The sequence below is a fragment of the Phoenix dactylifera genome, chromosome 6, assembly GCF_051530095.1.
Source record: "Phoenix dactylifera cultivar Ajwa chromosome 6, Ajwa_hap1_PhDact_Kaust_v1.1, whole genome shotgun sequence".
In the NCBI taxonomy this organism is placed as follows: Eukaryota; Viridiplantae; Streptophyta; class Magnoliopsida; order Arecales; family Arecaceae; genus Phoenix; species Phoenix dactylifera.
In genome coordinates, this window is record NC_143195.1 from 30575974 (window position 1) to 30600462 (window position 24489).

The window sequence follows — 24489 nt, forward strand, 5'->3', positions numbered from 1 at the left end:
CCAGGTTGACGTTAGCATCATGCCCATGGGAATGATCTGAATGATTTTAAGGTCGTAATTATCATCTGTTCAAAAGCAAGATGAACGCTGATCATGATGTGAAGCCAAAATAAAGCCAGTGGTATTGAGAGTCGTTTGCTGGTTGCATTACCATTCTTCAGAATGGAGGGCCGACCATCCAAGTCAGCTATAAAACAAAATTTACAAAGTGTTCCTTTTGCAAGTTGGAGGTCTTGCAGAGTCGAAATGGCTACTGATCCGAGAAATCAATCTGATGAGGTTGTGAAAGCCTTGCTCAGATCGTTTGTTTAAGGGGAAGAAGTTATCGGATCATGTTTTTGCAACTTATGGATGCCCAACTAATGATCCCTGAAAAGATCCCGTTATGATAAATGATAAAATTGAAGAGAAAACATTAATATCCAGGACCACATGAATGCTATTCTTCTAACATATCAAGTATGGTACACCATAACATACCAAACCGAATGATACAGAACATACATGATACAGAGGACGAACTGATATTTAGTATGCCAAACTGGCTCCGTATCATACCATACCAATATAGTGATAACATAACACTAGCATAGAGCCTGATACCGAAATAGCATATGGAGTCAGATATCGAGACAACACATCTTAATATTAAATATGGTATCTTGCAAATGGCATGAATTGGGAGCTAGGAGATTCTACACATCAAGATTTTCCAGTATCCAGCTAAAAGGTGACTCGAATCTGGAATGCTTCATAATACAAGTGTTTCACATATATCAGCTAATATGTGCATATAGTTGCTGAGCATCCATTACGCCCCTGAACAATTTTGTAGTTAACTATGATTAAAGCATAATACTTTGCTGATATAGTATAAAGAAAAACTGAAAACGGTTGTTCAATATTAATTCAATGCCTCTAGGTTGATTATTGACATGTTAGAAAAGGTTCGGAGGTAGCAAGAATAGCTAGTCTTTGAAAACCTGAAGACACTATTGTCCTTCTTTTTATGAGGACACTATTGTCAAGTACCTTAAGTTAGATGGTGATGGTCAATGTTTTACAACTATCAAAATCACACGGTAACAATAGCAACATACTGAAACTGCTAATTATAATAATCTGATTGAATTGACAAATATAATCACTTATTGAGTGACGTAAATTCTATTGCCTAAATAGAAGACTTAATGGACATATTAGATACTTCAGAAGTGAGCGGATGCTAGAGCCAGCCACGGCCCAGATTGATAGAACAAACAAGATTACATTTTTTGCTTATTCTTTTTTTTCAACAAAGGATAAGATAAAAAAATTTACAATATCGGAATGAGATTGTGGTGGTACAATAAGTTGTTTTCTGGGAGATTTGAATCTGCATTGACTCGGAGGACTTGAGCCATATTCCACGATTCTAACTGCGAGTCTTCAAAATATGGAGCCGACAATCACAGGCTTTCCCCAGTTAGATAGGACAAAAGGAACTGAGATTAAATAGAAGGATAGATATATAAAATCAAATCAGACCATCAGTTTTCAGCATTCCATGTGCATTGACTCACGTAGATTTTGCATCTTCGATCACTGCATTACAATACCAAAAGAGGAGACAATAATATATTCTCATCGTTGTTATACTAGCAGATCAGAAGACAGGGGAATCACCAAGGTAAGAGAAGCAACAGGAACTCAGAAACTAAGAAATTGTCTCCAATATAGTGTTATGAAAATGTAGAACTCTTGGGGCTGTTTGGTTGCCTGAGATTTTTTATAACAAATAATCATAAAAGATGATTCTCAATAAAACAGGTATTGCGAAGAACAGGGGAACCTGTTTTTCATAAAACTTATTATTCAGGTTTTATGACTCGTCCATTTTGGCAAACAGGTTTTATGGAAAACAAATAAACAACGATTTTTGTACAAGCCATTCATTTGAGTTTTTCGGAAACCTGTTTTACCAAAAATTATCAATTAAACCGCACATCAGAGACAGCAAAACAACCATAACATGGAAACTTTTAAGCAATAAAAACATCATAAAGATGATGTAATCAATATATAGATATGACCTTATCATGACAACAATGTACAGTCATAAATTCTATAGCCTGGAATACCCTTCTTTTTATTTATGTAGTAGTACTAAGAAAGCAATATGCTTGGACAGATAAAGAGGACATGCTCCAATTGTGCTACGGGGAATTATTATCTAGTTTGTTTTTTTTTGGCTTATTGTCACGTACATTAGTCATCAAATATATAAAAACAGCCATAACATGGAAACTTTTTTAAGAGTGATGAAAAAGTAAAGCAATAAAAACATTTTAAAGATTAGTATGTAAACAATCTAACGAAATATCATGGACAGATATAACGTTTTATTTTTAGTATGTATTCAATATATAGATATGATCTTAAGGCAACCACAATGTAAACTTTTCTTAATGTACTCAATATATAGACATGATAACAATGTCCAGTCATAAATTCTATAGCCAGGAGTACCCTACTTTTTATTTTTGTAGTAGTACTAAGAAAGCATATGCTTGGACAGATAAAGATGACATGTTCCAATTGTGCTACAGGGCTATCTAGTTTGTTTATTTGGCTTCTTGTCATGTACAAGAGTCATCAAATATAGAAGAACATTAAAGGGTTCAGAATCTTTACCTCCAAGATAAACACAGCATAAGAGAGCACATAACAATATGCTCCTGGAAAGATAAAAATGACATGTTCCAATTATGTTATGGGGAGCTGTTATCTGGTTTGATTAATTGGCTTATTGTCATGTAGAATAGTCATCAATATACAAGAAGATTACAGGGTTCAGGATCTTTACCTTCAAGATAAACACAAAATAAGGGAACACATTTTTCAGATGATAAGCCATTCTAGCTGACTAAAGACCACGATATCAATATGAACAACAGTATGCATATTAATATAATCCTCCGATCCTTCGCAATTGTTTCAACTATTTTTGTACTGAATCATGATATAAAAACACTATAGGCTTGATCATGGCTAAGTTCTTGATAAGTGCTAGAACTAGGAAGCTACAGGAGAATTTTTTCACTCCTTGAAAAACTAAGAAATGGAAGAAACTCTCTCTTGCCAAACTGGTTCAAAATGAAAGGCCGTTATTAAAATTCTGAGTTTGTTACTTTGAAAGTTTAAGCTCCAGATGGATGTCATCTCTAAGCCTGTAAATAATGCTTATAATTATTCTTGAAGGATTTTAAGGATCAGAAGCTTTGGTAAAGTGGACTCAGACATCTATATAAAATTAGAAGTGAGGGCGCCAGTAGTAATCATTAGCATCTACACTAATATAAGATGAAATCAAATAACCTACTCTTACAGGGTCTCGTATGTCAAGCATGCATAAGAATTTGATTTTCTACTACTAAGTTGTCAGCACTGAATAATCATTTGCTTTAATTCTGGAAAATATATATGTATTTACAGATGGTGATTTCCCCTCCTATCCAACAGTCAAGCCTAACATGTTGCACCTTTCTTTTTCTTTGGGAAGGGACGGTGAGGGGGTAATGTATAGTTGAAAGGCAATTGTAAAATTCTGATCATTCCTTTTAAGCGGTTCTAGATCATAGTTGTGTTCCATAAGCAATGCCATCTAGATTGGATAACTCTTAGCTGAAGTCATTGGGCTAGTTACATATGTCTACTTCCTAGAACACTTCTACACCCACAAATTCAGAGTCGAGCTCTACTACTTTTGGTCCCCACTCCCCGTATGTCAGAGAGAGGGTAAATTCTTGGGTATTATCAAAAGTGGGTACACTAAGTATTGTTTTTGTATTTGTTGTACAACTTCATATTATACATAGAATACTGACAAATAAGTATTTCAGACTTTTTCATGTTTCAGATGGCAGATGATGAACTTTTCAGGCTTTTGTCTATCAACAAGGAAAACAATGTCTATTAAGCATATACCCGTACAGGGCACTTGGTTTTTGTCTCTTCTTGAGTTGGCTCAAAGAGTAACTCTTTCAAACACGTGAGTTATTTTTAAAAGGAAGATAACTATATTGCCCTTACATAACAAAAGAGCAACTGATTTGTTGTAATACATGCGCATTGATAATGTGTTAGTCCATCAGATGTTGTGGAGAGATGAAAGTACAAGTTTTCATGAATTATACAGAAAACTACTTGAGAGTTGTACACCAACTAATGCCCCATAAATATGACAACTCAAGAAAGTAGATAATATTGATCCAAGTAGGCATAAAAATTCATGGACTACTACATCTTAGCATGCTAATTTGGTATTCTTTGATAACCTGCAAATCATAAATCGAATGGTGTCAAGTGTCAGCAAGGTATATATACATGATATGTGATACTTTAAGTCTTGACACTACAGTTGTGAGGCCATCCAATTAAAACATATAAAATGCTAGCAGTTGGGGTGTAGTTAACCAATTAAGGTTAAAAAAAGCTTAAGCTTAAAGATGAAGAGGGCACATTAACCATGAATTCACAAGCGAATTTGTATTCATCAGAAGGCATTAATCTGAATTAGATATGTACCTACCTACCAAGTAGCAAAAACGTTTAGATTTTAGAGTATGGCTGAGACTGTGCAAGACATCTCTAATATTTCCTACTCCTTTCCTCTCCCTATTGTTTCTATTCATTGTAGTTGAATTCTGTCCTTGTACCAAAGCATTAAAGCTTGAAGGAAAAAACCTTATTTTACACTCTCATCATGAAGACAACCAGAACACTTCCTAAGCTCTCTTTCTCTCTCTCTTGTTTTCTTCGTCATAAAATCTCTTCAATCGCTTCTTATTCTTTATTCTCATCAAGTCCATCTTATCTTATTTTTCTGTTCTTTGCTTTATTGTTGTCAAAAAAACTCCAACTTTTACACCATTCCTCCAATTAATTTAGGTTACCATGTCCTAATTTTGCATCCTCAGAAGTCCACATCCTATTTCCCACTTCATTTCTCGAATCCAATGTCCATTTCATTTCTTTTGTATTAAATTTGCTTTACTTTCACTCTTATATATCTAATTGTGTCAATGTTGAATCATTTTCATCAAATCCATCACTAAAATTCAAACACTTATTACATTTTCAGTTTTCCCTTAGTGGTGCAAGGTGAATCATTTTCACTGCTCAAATCAATCTAAACCCTAGAACTATCAAATCAAGCATGAACACTCTGACAAACATGATCGGCAACCTAAATGATCTAGAGATTTTCCTATCTGGATCCTTTGATTATTCAAAGATCCTTGAATATTTGAAGTTTATGTAAATGAAAATTGAAATTATAGACTGAGGACAAAAGGACAATTTCTTAGTCATTCCTAGGACAAAATGAACATAGGTAACATAGAAAAAATCAAAATGAGAACGGATACTAGCAATAGTAATATGGATGACAGGTAGAGATTGTCGAATTCAGGTAAGAATTCCAGTGTATCTTTCTAGATAACCAAGTTAGAGAGTAACTAGCAACATCCGTAATATGATATGTGGCTTTGTTGTCAATGGCCCATGTTGCTTCAAGAGTAGCAAGTGACAAAAAAGGACATATTGTAAGAATTGTTGGCTGATAATTTCAAGTCAACCAGTAATAATTTGTAGTAGCTGTAGGGTCTATTCTTCCACCTATTTGTTATAGATTGAATTGCCTCGAAGATGAGTATGTACCAGGATTTACCGTGGACATGGATGGAACCATTGCAGTCAATATAAAAGAGATGGAGGTAAGGTGGGTAATGGTTCATGCTTTGTGCCATAGGAAGATGATTGGTGTTGGCGATGTACATGTGGATGCTATATTTGGAGCCATTTACATTCTTATGGTCGCCTTCCTTGTTGGCATCCTCAACCAGGACCTTGATAATGTTGCAAGAGGACACTGGTTGCTGGTATAAGTGAGGAAGCATACTTTTGTGTGACATTTTTTCCACGAGACTTTCATTTTGTAAAAGAGGTTATTTTGTGAATAAGAGAAGCAAAAGCTGAGAGGTAGTTGATGTGATAGACATAGTTTAGTGCTTCCAAAGGCCTTTGAGAACATAGAAGTCTTTCTCATTTATTAGATGATAATCAGTAACTACTAGCTCATCAAAACAGCCTTTTTCTTTGTTAAGATATCAGCCAAGAAGAAAGCGTTTCTTATGCTCCAACTTTGCAAACCTTGTGTTTTGAATGCTGAGCAAAGGAGCATTCTTCATGAAGAGTGACCAGTGAAACATCACAATTGAGTATGGATTTTTTTTTTCCAGAAAAATATACAAAGTATGTACAATTACGTGGTCCAATTGTAAACCAAGTTACTGGTTCTAGTTCACCATTATTTTCCTATTGATGAATCACTTTCTTTAGTTGACATGTTAGAGGGAGTTTTCAAGAGGAATTAGTGAGCAATTATGATAGACCCACAGGATTTTGCCTATATGTGAAAACCATAATTTGCATTTCCAGAAAACATCATTGTCGTGAGTAGACTCACAGACAACTTGGGAAGAAAGATTTCAGATTTAATACTGTCATGGAGGAAGAATTCATTCTCTTACTCGTCTCTTCTCATGTAATGATGAACTCCCAAAATGGAGACATGAGGTAAAAGTACAAAAATTGGGAAAGAGAATAGACAAGAAAAATGGTAGGAATGGAGGGAATAGCAGAAGAATTCTCATGCTGCACGGCAAGATGAAGAAGTTTAAAATCCTCAAATAAAGTATATCTTGGGTGGTAGAATAATATGAGATGCAATGTATGAGGGGGCTCGCCCCCTAATCTCCCAGTAGGGCATTCACTTCTTTCTTGAAGATGGGCTATTACATAACATAATCTCTCTTTACCTATGTTTTTATCCCTCAAATTTCCATCCATTAATGGCTGAAGTTAATATAAGAAGCTCCAAAAATCATATTTATACTAATAAATTTTGGCAATAACTCCTTTTTGGCCAGGTCAATAATTTATTTTTATTTATTTTACAAGTTCTACATCAATCCCCTAGGTTGGAAATATTTTGGCTTGGATGGGAATACTTGGATTTGCTGAATAAACATGTCAAGATTCAACTTCTTCAAATTCTCTTCAGAAATACGTGTGCTTTTACATGACGGTTATCCAAGCCACTTAGACTATGCTTGGAAGCGGAACAAGAGGCAGTAACAGTTCCTTAATCCAATTATTCCCCCATTTTCAGCCAAACATTCATTGGAGCAGTTGGGTTAAACAGCTATTTTAGAAGGGTAAGACAAGTATTTTTAAAAGTTGGGACACAACTTCTTGCCTTTCAAATCCCTTTACCCTACTTGACCAGGAATAAGTTACTCCACCATGTAGGTTGGAATAATTTATTCCAGATTAAAGAGGAGCAACCAATTTACTCTTGCTTAACTTATTCCGTTTCCAAATGCAGCCTTAATGAAGAATTAATGCTATTGATGTCTCTTTCCAAGAGTTCTTTATTTTTATAAAAAACTAGGATGGGTGGATGTAAGACAAAAATCCATGTGACGCAGGATCAATCCCAAGTCTCTTGTACCAAAACAAGAGGCATTACCAACCAGTCTCCTTGGCATCCTTGCCTCTTCCTATAGTTGCCTCCTCCATATCAAGGATATCCTAAATCATGTACTGGGGTTTTTTATGAAGTTGGTCCATCTTCTTGGAAGAGTTGTTTGAATCTTGAGCATCACGAAAACTATTGAAATGAGACTGACCACATTTAAGATGGGACTAAGTTTATGTTCCTTTGAAGGTCCAGCAGATCATCGGAACTAAATGTAATGCTTTCCATTGGAACTAAATGTAATACTTTAAAAAAAAAAAAATGCACCAGTTGATCTAGAACTGATTATGCAACTAAATGTAATGCTTGCCATTAATAACCCTTTTTTGAGGTAAGACACCCAATATAGAAAAAAGATTATAAACATGCGAGAGTAAGGTTTGATGAAGCATATGAGATGACGAATGTACAATTTCAGTCTTATACCAAAGAGAATTCTTATGGAAAAATACTTTGTACACATAGTTGAACATATGGAAACTATTTACCAAATACATTCCAGACTTCTTAACACCAAAATAATAGGCCGTAAAAATGTAACATAAAATGGCATGTCAAAAGCATCACATTCATACATTACCTCCTAATGATTTGCCATAGTTCTCCAATTGGGTCATAAATCCGCGATTAGGAGCTATTTGTGGTCGTTTGCTTCTAACAAGCGATAAAGCATGTGACAAACTCATTTGGTACTTCTTCATTAGATAAGCAGCAATAATAGTGACACTGTAGAGTAAATTTAGAAATCTCATCATGAGAGGTAAAGTAATTACAATACAAAATATAATAAATCACATATCTATTAGACGTCAAATTTTGGAAGTTATATAAGTATCGGAATCCTTTTCTACGGACTGCTTTATAAACTGAAGAGTATTGGTTTCTTGTCTAAGAATTTCTGTGAGGATAGAATAAAAAAGAATGCATCATTTAAGTAGTATAGCATGTTAACAAAACTTAATTATAGTAGGCTGTCTCGCATGGTCGTGCATTGTATTCATGTTAATGCATACCATCATTACCTTATCTTAGTCTGCTTGCATATCCTATGCACATGCATAGATACTTCTTAAATCAAAAATATGTAAGAAGCAAACAAGTTCTACATGGAAGCATTTGGGGTTAAATGGTCTCAAAAGCGGCATAGCTTTATTAAATACTTAGGAGTTGTTACAAATATGATGTCAGTGCTATTCAAAGGATAACAAGATAATGGAAGTATTGTACACAAAGTACCATTTACATGGATAATTTCCTAAGAAGAAGAATTGTACAGAATGGGCCTTCAAAAAAAAAGGTCCGCAATTTGGAGTGTAGAGGTAAGACATGGCAAGTTTCTGGAAGTATAGCACTAACAAAGCAAGTGGTAGACAGTCTTTATATGATTGGCCTGCTTATAAATATTCGAGGTGCTCACGTTATGAATTAATGTTTGCAAATGCAGTCTAGCCACAACCACTTGTACGCTTACATGCAGATGCAGCCTTAACATAGCACCACATTAGATGCAATATCCATATGATGCTGAGCCACGTCGAAAGTTGCCAAGTGCTTGCATAAGCTTAGGTGCATAGTTATATTGGACTGGACTGGCCAATCAGACTAAAGAATTAGTGAACCTCTTTGGCTAGTCCGACCCCTTTATCAGATCAGAAATGCTAAATAATCAATACCTTAACTCACCAATCTTTCCCATGAACCGGAGATTAGATTGGTTCCTGAGGAATAAGTTGGTTATGAAACCGACCCATAAGACCCAAATTGCCCTTGCTTTTAAATCCCATTCTATAAGAGTATGTGGGTGTTTTTGTAATTTGATATTAATAAAAAATAAAGAAAATAGAAACCTAACTGAGCTATGTTCGGTCTTGGTTCCTCTTTGAGGCTCCTCTGGTATAATGAGTTGAGAATTAGTAGGGTGCCAAACTCTTCTTCGTTCTCTCTATCCAGCTTTGGTGCCAAATGCCAATGCTAAAGTCAAAGATAAGAACACTGGCTCCTTCCAAACAATTCTCATTTTACATCCCCCAACCTCTAACTCCATTCCCCCTCGCCTTCAGATGCAACACCTCCCCTTCTTCTGCCTCGTACAAATTTGTCACCTCTAGCCCTCCTCATTGCTATCTCCTACCACAATGCCATCCCCACCACCTTTACCTTTGAATAGGTGGTAAGAACTAAAAGAATATCTTATTCTCAAAAGAAAGAGAAAAACCTAATCTCTCAAGATATTTATATAGAACATTTTGATTTCTTTAGTCTTTTATATCTTAGGGTGGGTCGGTGCATGAGACTCCCGCTACCACAAGGTCTTAGGAGAGTCAGATGTATGCAGGCTTACCCCTGCATGCGAAAAGGTTGTTTCCATATTTTGAACCCATGACCTCCAAGTTATAATGGAGCAACTTTACTATTGCACCAAGACTCACGCTCGTAGGCTTTTATATCTTAGGTGGACCAAAAAAAAGGCAATGCAAGAAAGAATGATCCAACAAATCACAAGCCTAGAATCAACAATGAGGGAAAGTCTCAAGCGCTACTTTGCCAATCTATTTACAATGGTCATCGATACAGGATTTTACTTCTTGGAAAGTGATTCGTTTTTTTTGGCTCAGAATGATACCACTTCTCATGTATGCTTTGTTCCAAGATTCATCTTTGGAGATATATGAAAAAATGCTGGTGAAACCAACCTCGAAATGCATTTTAAATCTCATTCTAAGTTCAAGGGTACTTGGTGCACAAGCTAGTGAAGACTAAGTAGCTTTATTTAGCTATTTCGCATGCCTTTAGCTTGGTTGGCCCACAAAAACTAAGGCATGTCATGCTAGCTAAGCTACTAATAGTTATGAAAGAGCAACACCCAGATCACTAAGATCTTCTTTGGTTCATAAATAAACTGGAGCAAGCTCGAATAGAATCCACTTCCTTGGATTTATTTTGGCGAAGCACCAGACTAAAATAGGTTAAAGTAACGATACTTGGGGATTTCAAAAAGATGGAAAACAATTTTTAGATATTAATTCTTCTTGACTATGGATAAAACTATTCAAGGAACATGGTCAAATAGTTCATTTTTTCTAGACTTAAGCATCTTTATTTCTCTGTTTTTGCCCCGAATTTATTTCTCCTAATAAAATAACCAAAATAATAATGTTGGAACCAAACAAGGTCTAAGTAATGTAGGAGAACTAATAAGTAATAACACATGAAGGTTATCAAAAGTTAACGGAGCTCACACTGCACAGATGGATTATTGGCAGCAATATCTCCATTTGTAAATTCTTTTGGCTATACTACTTTATGCTTACACATCGTGCACTTAAGAAATATCAAATTTTGTAATTTTTAGTGTCAAATTAGAGCAAAGTTTAAACTATATTTGTTTCAGTTTCTTCAAAAGTCTTGTTAAACACTGTAGTGTTAAGAGTTAATTATGATGAAAACGTTCCTTCGTGCACTTGCAAAACCAACTTTCATACATGTTATGGCAGTTTTTGTGGCACATGTATTGAGTTTTGTCATTAAATGTTCTATCGCTACTAATAAACTTTAAGTCATAATCTTGCATCCTTCACAAAGCTTGCGAGGTGATGCTTTGCAAGGAATATTCATTTATGAGTGCAAATGTTGCCACCACAACTATTTATGAAGATTCATGGTGATAGATTCTTTACCATGGATTCAAAAACGGTAGAATCGGATGGTACCATCGTTACCCTACCATTCTGACATGAAATTAGCACCAATACGGGTGCTGGGACATCGAAACAACAAAGGACCATGACATTTTGATCATTTGAATTGATACCAAGGCCGATATGGTTGGTACAAACCCTGTCCCACTTGGGTTGACAAATTTTTAAGAAAAATGCATGGAAATAGGACAAACCAGTCATCCCAATCAGTTCCGACCAGTCCAAGCCAATACCAAGGCCATCTCAATCAGGATGATAATCTTTTTTAAAAGAAAGGTGGAGGATCATGTTGGCCGACATAGTGCAAAGTGCTAAAAGGCAAATAAATTGCCATTAAGCCCAGTACAAATCATACTAGAAACAAAATATCCCACTCAATAATAAAAAGCAACATGTTACAATTATTCAACCATAAAAATGTTTTTTCCTTGTACTAGAGGCAAATCACTCTCAGTTGATTGTGCTACAAGGCAACAAATGTCAATCAGATCCATATAGTATGTAATCAAATAAACTTCAATTTAGTTCATATCTATATTGCACACTAACAAAAAGAAAATATGATTGACTTAATATACATACTACATATCAAAACCCCCCAAAAAATGAAAAGAAACCCAACTTTGAGTATTGGTATGGTGCCGGTATGCACCATTATCCTACGAGTCGGTATGGTATAGGTTGATACCATACCATTCCTAGGAAAAAACTAAACCACCCTTGGTACCAATATTACAATCCTTGTTCTTGGCTGCCTTGGTTTGCTTCAATCCTGGCTGGTTAGAAACAATTTGATCCAATGACTTCTACTTCTCTTGCATTAAATGTGTCGGATTAGTCAGAAAGATTTTTTCTTGATTAGATTTCTGACAGTGAATCCTCCCATTATATGACCCCTGATACTTCTATAGTGGTTCACCACAATACAACAATCATATATATCTCCTATTAAAGCTCTTCCTCACTATGACTCATCTAACTAACAAATATTCATCATTGTTTGAATACTTCTCCTATTTATTATGTACTTAAATTGGTTATGAACATAATTTTTGTACTAGGCATATCAATCACCAATTAACCAGAACACACTATCTTAGTTGAGATTTCATATCCCTAGGTGCAAGACCATCACACAAGGGCAAGGAAGCTAATGGGAGAAATTGTAGACTTGGCAGGCTACATAACTTGGACCAACTACATCTCCCTTGGTTACTTTTTCTCTTTAGATTCTTCACAAAAATTTCTCCATCTATTGCAGCGCATACCAGCCTAGGTAACCCTTGGAATTGTAGAAGACTAGAATCATTTATTCAGTCTATAGTGGCTCCCTCGATATGAGAGCTCCACCTACCATGGGTCCATGAAAGGGTTAAAACTTGCTAAATAACTAGGCCTACCTTATAAGTTGTTCCGGACATGCCTTTAAATAATAGTAGCCTCCAACATCTACACTTCTCTCATTTCTTCAAGTAGCAAAATCCAGTCCAATATATTGTGGAATTGGACAATAGTCCAGAACTCCAGATTTATTAACAGCATGAGTATCTACTCAAAACACTGTGCAACCATCCATAACTCCGTTCTCTCTTTGGGATATCCTGGGGCATCATGGAGCTGCCAGCCTGCCACTTAACTTTTCCATCAGGACAACTAATAGCTTCTCTACTTCCTATTGGCATGTTAATACCTCATGTTCTCATCTCATCTATTCTCTCTTCCTCTCCCCTCTAATTCTCATCTCTTTTCTGTTATTCTTTATCTTTGCACAATTTTTACTGAAACTTTATCAATATGTATTGAATCAGTTTGGTGCATGAAATGCACCACATGCTTCAAATCTATGATTGGCATACTATCTGGTGTATGTAACTTATACATAAAACCATTAAATATTGACGAAAATATTTCCACCCAGCAGGTATTCTCCCATACATGGATTCTCCTGCACCTCTTAGAAGGCCTTCAAAACCTTAAAAAACTTAAGTTAGAGATTCCCATGACATTCTTAAGTTTCTGCAGACAAGTATTTCTGTACAGCAATAGAAATATCTGCAGAACTTTTTTAAATTTCTTAAAAGGGCCTTGGAAACCCCAATTGTTGAGCTCTTCACATTAGCACAGCATCAAATATCCACCAGATAAAGACAATACAATCAAGTGGAGAGCTGATAAATTATTGTTTATGGAACATGAAGATACTGAACTCCATTTACTGCATAATCTAGAATAATAAACTGCATTTTGAGAGCAAGGTAAAAAAAAAAGGATACCTTCTTGACCTTCCTGCAAAACAATGAACCAACACACCTCCACCTGCCCTTTTAGCTTCATCGATGAAACTGAAACACTCATCGAAATATTCTTGTAAATTGGTGTCTGGGGTGTCAAGCACTGGCTCCATTCACAAGAACCGGGACAAGTCAAAAAAAAAAAAGAATAAAAGAAAAGAATTGATGTTAGCCGAAACCCAGCTATTATAGGCATTAATTAGTTCAATACCTGGCTTCTTTTCTAATAGTCAACCTATCATTAAAATTTTCAGCTAAAAGATTCGTAAGGAACAAGGGATTTACAATAAAGAAGCAAAACAATATAGTAATATCAATATTTACTTTATCTGTTCAAACTACATGGCATGAAATGTCAACATCTTTTAAATTTCTTAAGAAGGGTAAGAGAATATAGAAATACTGATTTACAAATGAGAAAAGGTCCATGCCTTACATCAGGTTGCATTAGCAATTCTAACTATATGTGCTGAATAAATCTTTGCTTGATATTTGCTATGCATCTTTTTCAGTTGTCAACCAAAAGAAGTTGTGACATTCCAGATGAGGCTCATTTTGGTGCACCCTAGATCATAATCATACGAACCATTAGAGTACCTGGCAGTGTCATATTCACCATAAGAGCTCCTCTAATAGTTGCAGTGTACTGATTGAAAAAGGAATTCAAGTTGACAAGAACTATGGTGTAAATCTGCTGGTTAGCAAATTATCGTTGAAGTAATTTTTTGGTGACCTTTCTCAAATAAGGTGGCATTTGGGCAGCAACCTACATCAACCTAAGACATCACGGGCATATCTTATATATGAAATGATAAACAGCTGCAATGGCATGTTGGCAAAGGAAGTTAGGGCACTTACACAGTATTCAAGTGATGTTCGATTCTCCAATCCAACTACATCCATATAAAAGATAATGTGCTATTTACAGTGGTTCAAGCCCTCAACTTAAATGAAACCAAGTAACGACGTTCTGCTTACATTTTTGTGTTATGTGCAGTGGTTCAAGCCCTCGACTATTTGTCTTGTTATCTCATATATAAGGAGTTTGTGATTTATTATTGCAGGTTTTTCATACGAAAGATGGATAGAAAATGTGCATGCCAGATTTCAGTAATTTACTCATGTTTATATGTTTGAAGTATAAGGAGCTGATCACCATCTAGTCAATGCATCGGGAAGACAAATTATGCTAACCATTTTGTTAGGGAGGAAGTCGTCTTTGATCAGTTCATCAAAAAACTACAGCACTAAAAAGATTCCGACCAGGTTTTCTAAGAATTTGCCAGGAAACAAGAATATATCCCAAGTTGATATTATCTATGCCATGCGTTTATTCACAGTTGTCTAGTGACTCGAGTCCTCCCAACTGAGTTGTCTAGAGGTCACATGTTGGAGAACCAACCACCTAGGCAGATATTAACAATAAAAGATTCTGAGTAGGTTCTCTAAGAATTTGCCAGGAAACAGCAAGACATCCCAAGTTGATATTATCTATCACATGGATGTGTTCAAGGTTGTCCACTGACTCTAGTCCTCCCAACTAAGTTGTATAGGGATCACATTTTGGTGGGCCAGATACCTAGGCAGATATTAACAGAATTAAACTATTGCAACTTATAGGTTCTTTTAGATAAAGCTTTCTAACAGAGTTGCAAATGTTATTTGGATACCGGGAGACACATACAAGCTTATATATTCCATTGCCAATACCAAAAAGACCCTTCAGAAGACTTGTGTAACTCTTTATTTTGCATACACTGGAACCAGTAAATAGCATGATTCTATTTATGTTTTGATCAGTTCTCTAAAATGGACATGTTGTATTCTGTGTAATAGAAAGATATTAACATGTTCATGACAACTAGGATGATCTTCAAAGCGGTGACCTATCATCATGGAAACTAAAGACCATTATTGCTGACATTAATTGCAAATTCATGAGCTACTTTTGATAGACTTTATGAAAGCTAACAGCCAACTAGCACTTCAGTATCCCAGCACTCCTCACCTGCAAATAGATGGCCAAAATAGGTTGTAAGGTTTACCGTCTCGGCACCAAATCCCATACTAGTACCATCATATTATAGTATCGATATGCAGTACGGTACGAGACGGCAAGGCATACTGAGTGCGGATACAGTACGAGATTACATACCAATACGAAATGGTACGAAATTGCATACCAGTATGGTATGGTACGAGGCTACGTACCGGTATGATATGGTACTAGGCTACGTACCAATACGGTATAGTATGAAGCTACGTACCGGTATGGCGAAACTTGTTCACGATATTAGAAATCTAGTGTAATTTTCTTTCAACCCACTTTATATATGCTTGAATTTGACTATTGGGCCACCTTTTCGATTTGTTCCTTGACTATTGGGCAACTTGTCAAACATACTACAAAGCAAAAGCCAATTTATGCAAGAAATTTGTGAAATACAATGTTCCTTGTTGGTATAAAGTCATAAGGCCAGAGTACAGGGCCATATAATACATTAAGGAATATGTTAATAAAATTTGGGAGGTCTACCTCCCTTTCAATTAAAAAAATTAAAGAATATAAATTGTAATATTTGTGCTTTTGAGTTGCTTAGAGGATTGAATATTGGCACCATTTATAATGTTAAAGATTTTGTTATCATGAAATGAAAGCTTTGAGAAGCTAGACTTAGAGCTTTCTCCACTTCGTATGATGGCAGGTTTGTTAGAAGATCATATTGTAGAAGATTGGGATTTGTTTCATTTGTTCTCATTCCTTTTATCTTTTGTATTCGGTCCCACATGATACAAGAAAGATGTTTCAAGGTTCAGCTCATGGAAATTTTTCACCAGGTGTTCAGCCATTTTTTGAGGAAACCTAAGAGAAGCAAATATTAGTGCAACTCCTACATTTCCTCCAATACAATCATCTGTATCTCTCACTCCCTCTGCATGTTATATAGGTGTACCATCATTAGTTTACAAATCTTTATATCCTTGTGTAAGAACAATTTGATACATAAAAAAGTGAATAGGAACCTCCTACTTTAAATTTATCGAAAGTTGCTCAAACCCATTCTAATGGGAAGACCGATTAAATTAGTAAAAGAATGCAGTATACAAATAATGATATATTACTATGAAGGATGAAAATTTATTCCATTAAAAACAATAGAAGATATTTATGTTAAAACATAAAATTGAGCGAAAAAACAATAAGATAAGAATCCAAAGACATAACAATCAGTCTTCTGCACTTGGCTCTAAATTCCCCTTTGCCATCTAGAAATAACAATGGCCAAACTTTGAGCAAGGAAAACAGTTTAACATAACCCCATGCATCTTCTATCTAGGTTTTCCGAGTTCCTCCCTCTTTTTGTTCAAAGAACACCTTCCTCTAAATCCAGGTTTCCTTTGGTCTTCAAAACATACAACAAAAAATCAGTTAGTCTTAATTCAGATTGTATTATATTAGTGAAATTCCTATATTTTCTCCAATACAATCATCATTTTCCCTCTACAAAATTATTTTAACATTTTCCAAATCTTGCTACATCCATCTGATGTACTCACACCTGTTTATTTCCCATTATTATAATCCATCACAATCAACTTTGCATCAGTTTTGTACAATTTTCCCTTCTGTCAGTAGTGTTATTTTAGTGTGATTTGGAAGCCTCAGAATGGAAGTACACTGATATTTGTACAACATGCCTTACTATCCGAGTCTTTTCGATATCCACCACTGTGCCCAAGATCTTGAAAGCTTTCATGTGAATCATACTTATTGGGAGGGCAATGTTGCTGTGGACTGGTTGCAAGCTTCGCATCCATCTCTCTTGATAGCTACTTGAATTGATGAGCTACTACCTGATCTTTGCATGTGCATCTGGTATAGGTATAGGTGGAGTCTTAAGCCAAGAAAAGCATCCTATCATATACTTCAGTGAGAAGCTGAATGATGCCAAACGGAAATATTCCACCTATGACAAAGAGTTTTACGCAGTTGTACAAGCGCTGCGTCACTAGCGCCACTATTTGTTACCTCAAGAGTTCATCTTATATTCCAATCATGAAGCTTTGAGATACTTGAATTCCCAGAAACGATTGAGTTTCCGACACGAAAAGTGGGCTGAGTTTCTTCAAGAACACACCTTCATGTTATGTCATAAAGCAGGAATTGACAATAAGGCAGCTGATGCCTTAAGCCAACGTGTAGCATTACTTTTTTCAGTAAGCATAAAGGTTACTGGATTTGAGCGTATGATTGAAGATTATGCATCTTCTCCAAACTTCGCTGAGATTTATGCTAGCGTGTTAGAAGGTCGCACTAAGGACAATAGTGACTACCTTGTGGTAGATGCTTTCCTGTTCAGAGGAAACAAGCTGTGTATTCCTCAAACGTCCCTTAGAAATTTTCTTATTTGGAAACTCCATGCGGGAGGAATAGCTGGCCATTTTGGTAGAAATAAGACCATTGATATGGTCGAACAAAGATTTTATTGGCCTAGTTTGAAAAGAGATGCTGCGAAAATTATTAGTCAGTGTCGTACTTGTCTCTTATCCAAACAGCGCAAACAAAACACTGGCTTATATACCCTCCTTCTTGTCCCTGATCGTCCTTGGCAGGACATTAGTATGAATTTTGTGCTAGGGCTACCAAAGACTAGAAGTAAGCATGATTCTATTCTCATGGTAGTGGATCGGTTTTCTAAGATGGCACATTTTCTGCCCACTTCCAAGACTTCTGACGCCTCCAAAGTTGCGAGGATAATCTATGACGAGGTAGTTAGACTCCATGGGCTTCCAAAATCGATAGTGACTGATAGAGATATCAAATTTGTTAGTTATTTTTAGAAGATCCTCTGAAATTTTATGGGCACGAAGCTTAAATATTCCACAGCATATCACCCCCAGACATATGGTCAAACTGAGGTGGTTAACCGCAACCTAGGAAACCTTCTAAGATGTTTAGTGGGTGACCACCCGAGTAATTGGGATCTTCTTCTATCCATGGCTGAATTCGCCTACAATAGCTCTGTAAACAGAACCTCTGGCTTGAGCCCTTTCGAAAATGTTTTAGGCTATGTCCCGTGAAAACCTGTTGATCTTAACCCAGTAACACCTAACAACAGAATCTCTGAGACCGCCGAGTCCTTTGCGCAACACATGCAAAACTTACATAAAGAGATTAATAAGAAAATTGAAATCAATAATGCGAAATATAAAATGGCCGTTGACTTGCATCGACATTATCAAAAATTTTGAGTGGGTGATGATGTAATGATCAGAATCAGACCTGAACAGTTTCCACCAAAAGCCATTAGAAAATTGCACGCCCGAAGTATGGGTCCATACAAAATTCTAAAACGGGTTGGATCTAATACGTATGTGGTGGATATTCCAAGTGATTTTGGGATTAATCCAGTTTTTAATGTAGAAGACTTAGCTGCCTACAGAGGTCTGACAACTATTCCTGAAGACCCATTTAATGAGCCTGATATTGACCTCACATCCACTTTTAAAAACATATCTCCTACTCTTGCCTTGCCTCCTGTCCTTTTTTCTCCGCAGATCATGGATATAGTGGAACAGATTTTGGATGATCAGATTGTTAGTACGTAGAGCGGTGGATATCAGCGATATCTTGTCAGATGGCATAATTGACCTCAGTCAGATGATACCTGGATTAGCCGAGATGAGCTTCAGCGACTTGCTTCAAACCTATTGGAGCATTACCAGAGCTCCGTTTCGCCAGGGGCGAACTCTTCTCAGCTGAGGAGAGTTGGTGAGGACATAGACCACCGTTTTCAGCATGTTTACAGGTGTCGCCGACGTGCATAGCACTTTGGTCAATATGCAGGGGCCTAGTGTTATTTTCTTGTGTACTTAGTGTTATTTTCTTGTGTATTTTTTTTATTTATTATGCATTTCCGTCCTTATGTTAGTTGCTATTTTCAGCCGGCTTGTTATGGCTATGTTTAGTTGTTTTAGTGTCCCATGATGTTTGTTGGATCATGGGTAGTTAAATGATCACTTGTTGGGATCATGGGTAGTTACATAGGGGGCTACATATGGAACCCCGTGTCTCTTGTTTAGTCAGAATATTTTGGAATGAAAATTTTGCTTTGGCAAAGGTACTTCCGGATTAGAGACCACTAGAAAAGGATTCCTCGAATCTGGTGGACTCCAGATCTTCTCCCCCCCTTCTCTTTGTTTCCTAAATTTTCTGTCCCACATCACTTACAGTTTTCTTTCTATAAGGCTGGAGTTCCCTTTCACCAACCAAAAACAAAAAAAGGTAGACAATTATAGTCACGGACAAGATTTCCTTGCAAATCGCAATTCTTCTCAAGTGACACCGAGAAGCTTAAAACATATAAAAAGACATACATATAATAAGGTCCAAGCTAACAAATTAAACTAGATATTTCTTGCATAAAATGAATAAACATTTTTGACATTCTTATTATCTTGACATCTAAGTTGACTTGTAGCATGGTCTAAAGAACATATAGATACAAAAGGATCTGAAGACTACTGGAAATCCAATTCTAGTTCATAAGCCTATGACGTGAAACCAAAAAAGCTCGAGTTAGCAATGTAATTGTGCACAAAAAATACTCTGAGTCAGTCTAAAGATAGTGGGAAATAAAAAGAAAAAAAGAAAAGTTTCACGTCATCAATCATGGTGACACTGAATTTTTCCTACCTTCAATCTTCTTATAAACAAAATCATTTGGGAATGCAGGGTCCAGTGATTTGGCCACGATTAAGATATGAGTGATGTTCAAACTTTTCAACACTTCCTTCTTGAGCGCCACTCCTACAGAACCCAAGAAGAGACCCTGATATTGGAAAAATGTTTCAGCATCATATAAGACTGTTGACAAGACATTCATGAATAGAAATTCAACTACGGATACCTCCTCAATCTTGCATGGGACATTGTCCTCATTCGCATATTTTATGGCATAGAATGCCTGAAGACACGCTGTTATCCTGTTTCCGTGCTCTCCTCCAATAAGAGACATCCTATTCCAGTCATGATACAAAAAAGTGCACATATTAGAAGTCTACAACACGTCACACTTTAGTATTTTTTTTAAAATAAAAGGTGGCAGAGGGAAACTAATGATAAAAGAAATTTCATTTTTCTAGTTAATATATATCTTGATGCAATTCATTTATCTACAAATTTGACATCAATCCAAAGATAACAAGGAAACTCAAAAGATTTTTGAAAGTTGGTCAATGGGCTGAGATCAAGGTTCACCGTACCAGTACCGGTCGGCGTACCGGTAGCAGCCCATACTGGTACATACCAATCCCATACCGGTTTCGTACCGGTCTGTACTGGTTCCGTACCGAATCTCCAACGATAAGCTACCGACACCGAATTCCATGCTGATCCGGTACCAGTCCCAGGCCGGACCGGTACGGTAGACCATGGTTGAGATATTTCAGCTTGGAATAAATCCATGTTGAGAATAGGCTGCACTTAGCCCGCTATAAGGCAGGCACAAAACCCAATTGTATAAATGCACATACATACATACATGTAATGCGCACAAACACAAACACAAATCAAGGATAAAAGTAATGAGGATCAAGCTCACGCCAAACAAGGGCTAGGAGAGTATGCATATTGTGCCAACACTTCGCATCAGTTGCAAGAGGAGTTACCCAAGTCTAACAAAAGATTGATATATGGCAAGTTAAGATACATATTTTATCCAATTATTTTAACAATAGAGCAATGCAATTGCTTTGTTCTAGTTCATAGAAATAGTCAAAATGAATTACTAAAGTTCTTGATTAATTTATATAAATAAAAGGCGCAATTAGTCCTAGATAATTGCAATTGATCGCAAAAGAACGTGTGCATCGCAATGATTCAAACAATTCATCGTATCATCAATCAGCAGAACAGAAATGATGATCAAGATCTAACAGTGAGAAAAAAAAATATATAAAAGAAATATCCTCTTACTAACATCAATTGTAACCCCAAAACCCAAAATGAAAAAAAAAAAAAAAAGAATCAAAAAACAGACAGAGAAACTGAGAAGGATAGAGACAGGAACACTGGGATTGGAACATAGGATTAGAACTTCCCCTAAATAGATTTATAAAAACTTTCCACCCATACGTTGTTCTAAGCAGCGGATAATCTCTGTTTCACATAACAATTCTTGCGGGCGCAAACAACGAGAGAGAGACGCGGACTTACTTTGAAGAATCTAGAATCGCCGCCGATCTCCTGGGATCGAGCGTCTCCTGGCCCTCGTTCGACTCTCGTCGCTGCCGAGAGTGGTTCGGTGGTGGAACGGAGCCGCTCCCTTCTCTTGCCCTAAGAGCAGAGAGAAAGAGAGAGAGAGAACCGGCCTTGAGGGTTTGCGTCTGATATCAGGCGGCCCGATACGGCAAGCGACCGTCTCCCGGGTCTGAAGCAGCCGTCTAGGCGCCCCTAGACGAGCATCCATAACAACCTTGTGAATATTTGCGAACCTAATTTCGGTATGGATCGAAATTTCTGACCTTAAAGTGATCCAAAGTAATGATAGCCAATAATTTAAATCATATTTAATAGGAAGCATGTTCCTTCATAATATAGAATGTTTTGAGTAAATATTATTTACAGGACATGTTACTTTTTGTTGCTGAAAATTGGACCCGGTAACGACCGCGGACCGAGGAGGAGGAGCTCCGGCTGACAGTGCGGCGGCAGACGGCTGTCTCCAGCGGACCTGCAAGAAGCCCATGGCCGGAGGTTCCGGCGTCAGCCCTTTGATGCTTAAAGTCAGAGGAATTTTTTAATGGAGAGAAGTAGTGGAGAAGCAATCGAGAAAAGTAATGGCTGGGGCCGAAGGGAAAAGTTCCCTTGCCTCGAGTCCTCCCCCCTTTTTATAGAAGGGGGTGTAGGGGTTACCTGTGATTAGACGTGATCGTGCGAATTAATGAGTTACCGTAGACGGCCCAAGATTTTGGGCTGGTTGGCGATCCGTTGAGATCGTGTGTATTTAAATATTGACAGTCGTTGAGGCAGAGATCGCGGAATTTGATCCCGGATGAGGAGGAGGTGGACTTGATTTTCGGTGGAGTGGGGAGATCTACTACTCCCTTTGACTAAGTCTTTCTTGACCTTGAAGTCGATCGGGCTTAACTTAGCCGAGATCAAGGTTGTGAGCTTTGGGGTGGTTGGTGCCGAGACTGAGTACTCTTAGGTCGACCGCTCTAAGGTCGGACGCTCTGAGGTCGAATGCCCTGAGGTCGGACGCTCAGAGAGTATGCTTGCTGTCGTCACGTTCGTCATCAAATGCCGACGATTTGACCACGTGCTCGGAGTGATCCATTTTTTTTCCAACACTTTTAGTTCTTAAAAATTGAGAAAAAAAAAAGAAGAAGATAAGCAAAACAAAGTTCCCGTGGACCATTTTTTTAACTTAAAAATTTTTAACTTCTCATATTTTCCTTTTTGCATGTTATTAACAAATTTTCAATATTTTTGGATCATTCTATCATTTCATTCTTAAATTGAATATTTTATTTTTGACTGTCATCTTTTACTGCAATGCTACAATACCGTCAAAAATAAAAGATTACTTAAAATTTTGCACCAATCATTTTGTTCCTACACGGTAAACTTGTTGAACAATATTTTAAGTTACTAAAATATTTATCTTTTTTTCTTTACGATGCAGGAATAAAATCATCATAAATAAATAAATCTATATGCTACATTTTAGAACTAATACGACACTTTTCACGTGTAGATAAATGGCTTGCCACGTCGAACCAGCGAATGGTGAGATTCTGTTGTAGCATAACACCCATCTTCCATGCGCCACATGGCAAGTCAGCATGGTAGAAAAAAATTATTTAATAAAAAGGTTGGGCCTCGTGATATTTTTTTATAGAAAAAATTAGTTTTGCTCATCATTGATCGAATATTCCATCATGAGGTCTATTCGAGCTGCGGACCATGGATCCAGGACTGCAGAGAGCCAAGAGCGACGTTACTGAAACCCAGGCGTCGCCCACCATCTCCATTGTATGGCTGAAAAAGGGGAAAGGACTGAGTACAGTGTATCCAACGGTGGATGCGAAAGGACTGCCATAGACGTGATGTGACATGCGGGAGATGGACTCATTACTACAATGTCGCAAAGGAATGGTCCCCAAAAGCTTGGTAATGCCCGATAAAATGACTGCATGGATGAACCTTTGGAGAGCTGCATCATTATTCATCAAGAAAAATAAAAATAGTCGGCATTGCGATGCCTTATGGAAACTTTCCACGCTCTTTCGCTCACGCTAGCTTTTCTTCTCTTTTTTTTGTACGGCGTTTATCAGACGAGAAGAGCCGCTTTTGTAGTTCTACGTGTGAGCCCATCTGTAACATATTGCAGGGCTTTAGTTCTGTTTGCCATGATGTGATGACGTGTTCAACGGGGCAGTGAAAAGTTAGTAGCCCTGAGACATCTTGCATACATCAGTATCTGCCGGATGTTGGAGATGAGTCTGTAGCAATAGACTTTGGCAGCAAACTTTGGAAAAAAGAATGAATCTGTAGGTCCCAAATGGATTGACTTATTCGAAAAAAAAATCTTGTTCTTTGGAAGATCTATTTCTTATCTGGTACTGCATGGTTGCACTCTGCAAGAACTCCAAATTATTCTCTTTAAGCTCATCTTCTTTATGAGAAATGATTCACTTGCCCCGAAATGTCGCAGACAGCCGTCCTAGTCTAGTGAGCTCATCATCTTGGTATGTGAATGTGTCACTCTAGGTGCAAGGTTTCGTTTCCCTCTAGCCAAAGACTCCTTTCTCTTGAACATGCAACTGAGCTTCTAATTGGCCTTTGGCGGCATGGAGCTACGTGGGAGGTTCGAGAGGGTGGCTATTATAGCATTTTCGGTCGGAGGCCTCT

At 37.0% G+C, this 24489-nt stretch overlaps 1 protein-coding gene across 5 annotated transcripts; it reads right to left on the reverse strand.

Annotated features, from left to right (window-relative positions):
* Positions 1 to 415: 415 nt before the first annotated feature.
* On the reverse strand, positions 416 to 22064 carry LOC103719656 (dual specificity protein phosphatase 1-like). 5 transcript variants are annotated; one of them, XM_008808998.6, is made up of 7 exons: positions 21790 to 22064; positions 20483 to 20591; positions 20269 to 20404; positions 13554 to 13674; positions 8163 to 8308; positions 1528 to 1584; positions 1113 to 1426 (listed from the first exon to the last, which is right to left on the reverse strand). In XM_008808998.6, exons 2-6 carry the CDS (start codon positions 20588 to 20590, stop codon positions 1559 to 1561), a joined length of 537 nt encoding a protein of 178 aa, XP_008807220.3. In that variant the 5' UTR covers position 20591; positions 21790 to 22064; the 3' UTR covers positions 1113 to 1426; positions 1528 to 1558. The 5 variants fall into 5 exon arrangements, with proteins under 5 accessions (XP_026665258.3, XP_008807220.3, XP_008807219.3 ...); XM_026809457.4 differs by lacking the exons at positions 1113 to 1426; positions 1528 to 1584 and adding an exon at positions 416 to 819; XM_008808997.6 differs by having other exon boundaries at positions 1113 to 1584.
* Between the last annotated feature and the right edge of the window lie 2425 nt (positions 22065 to 24489).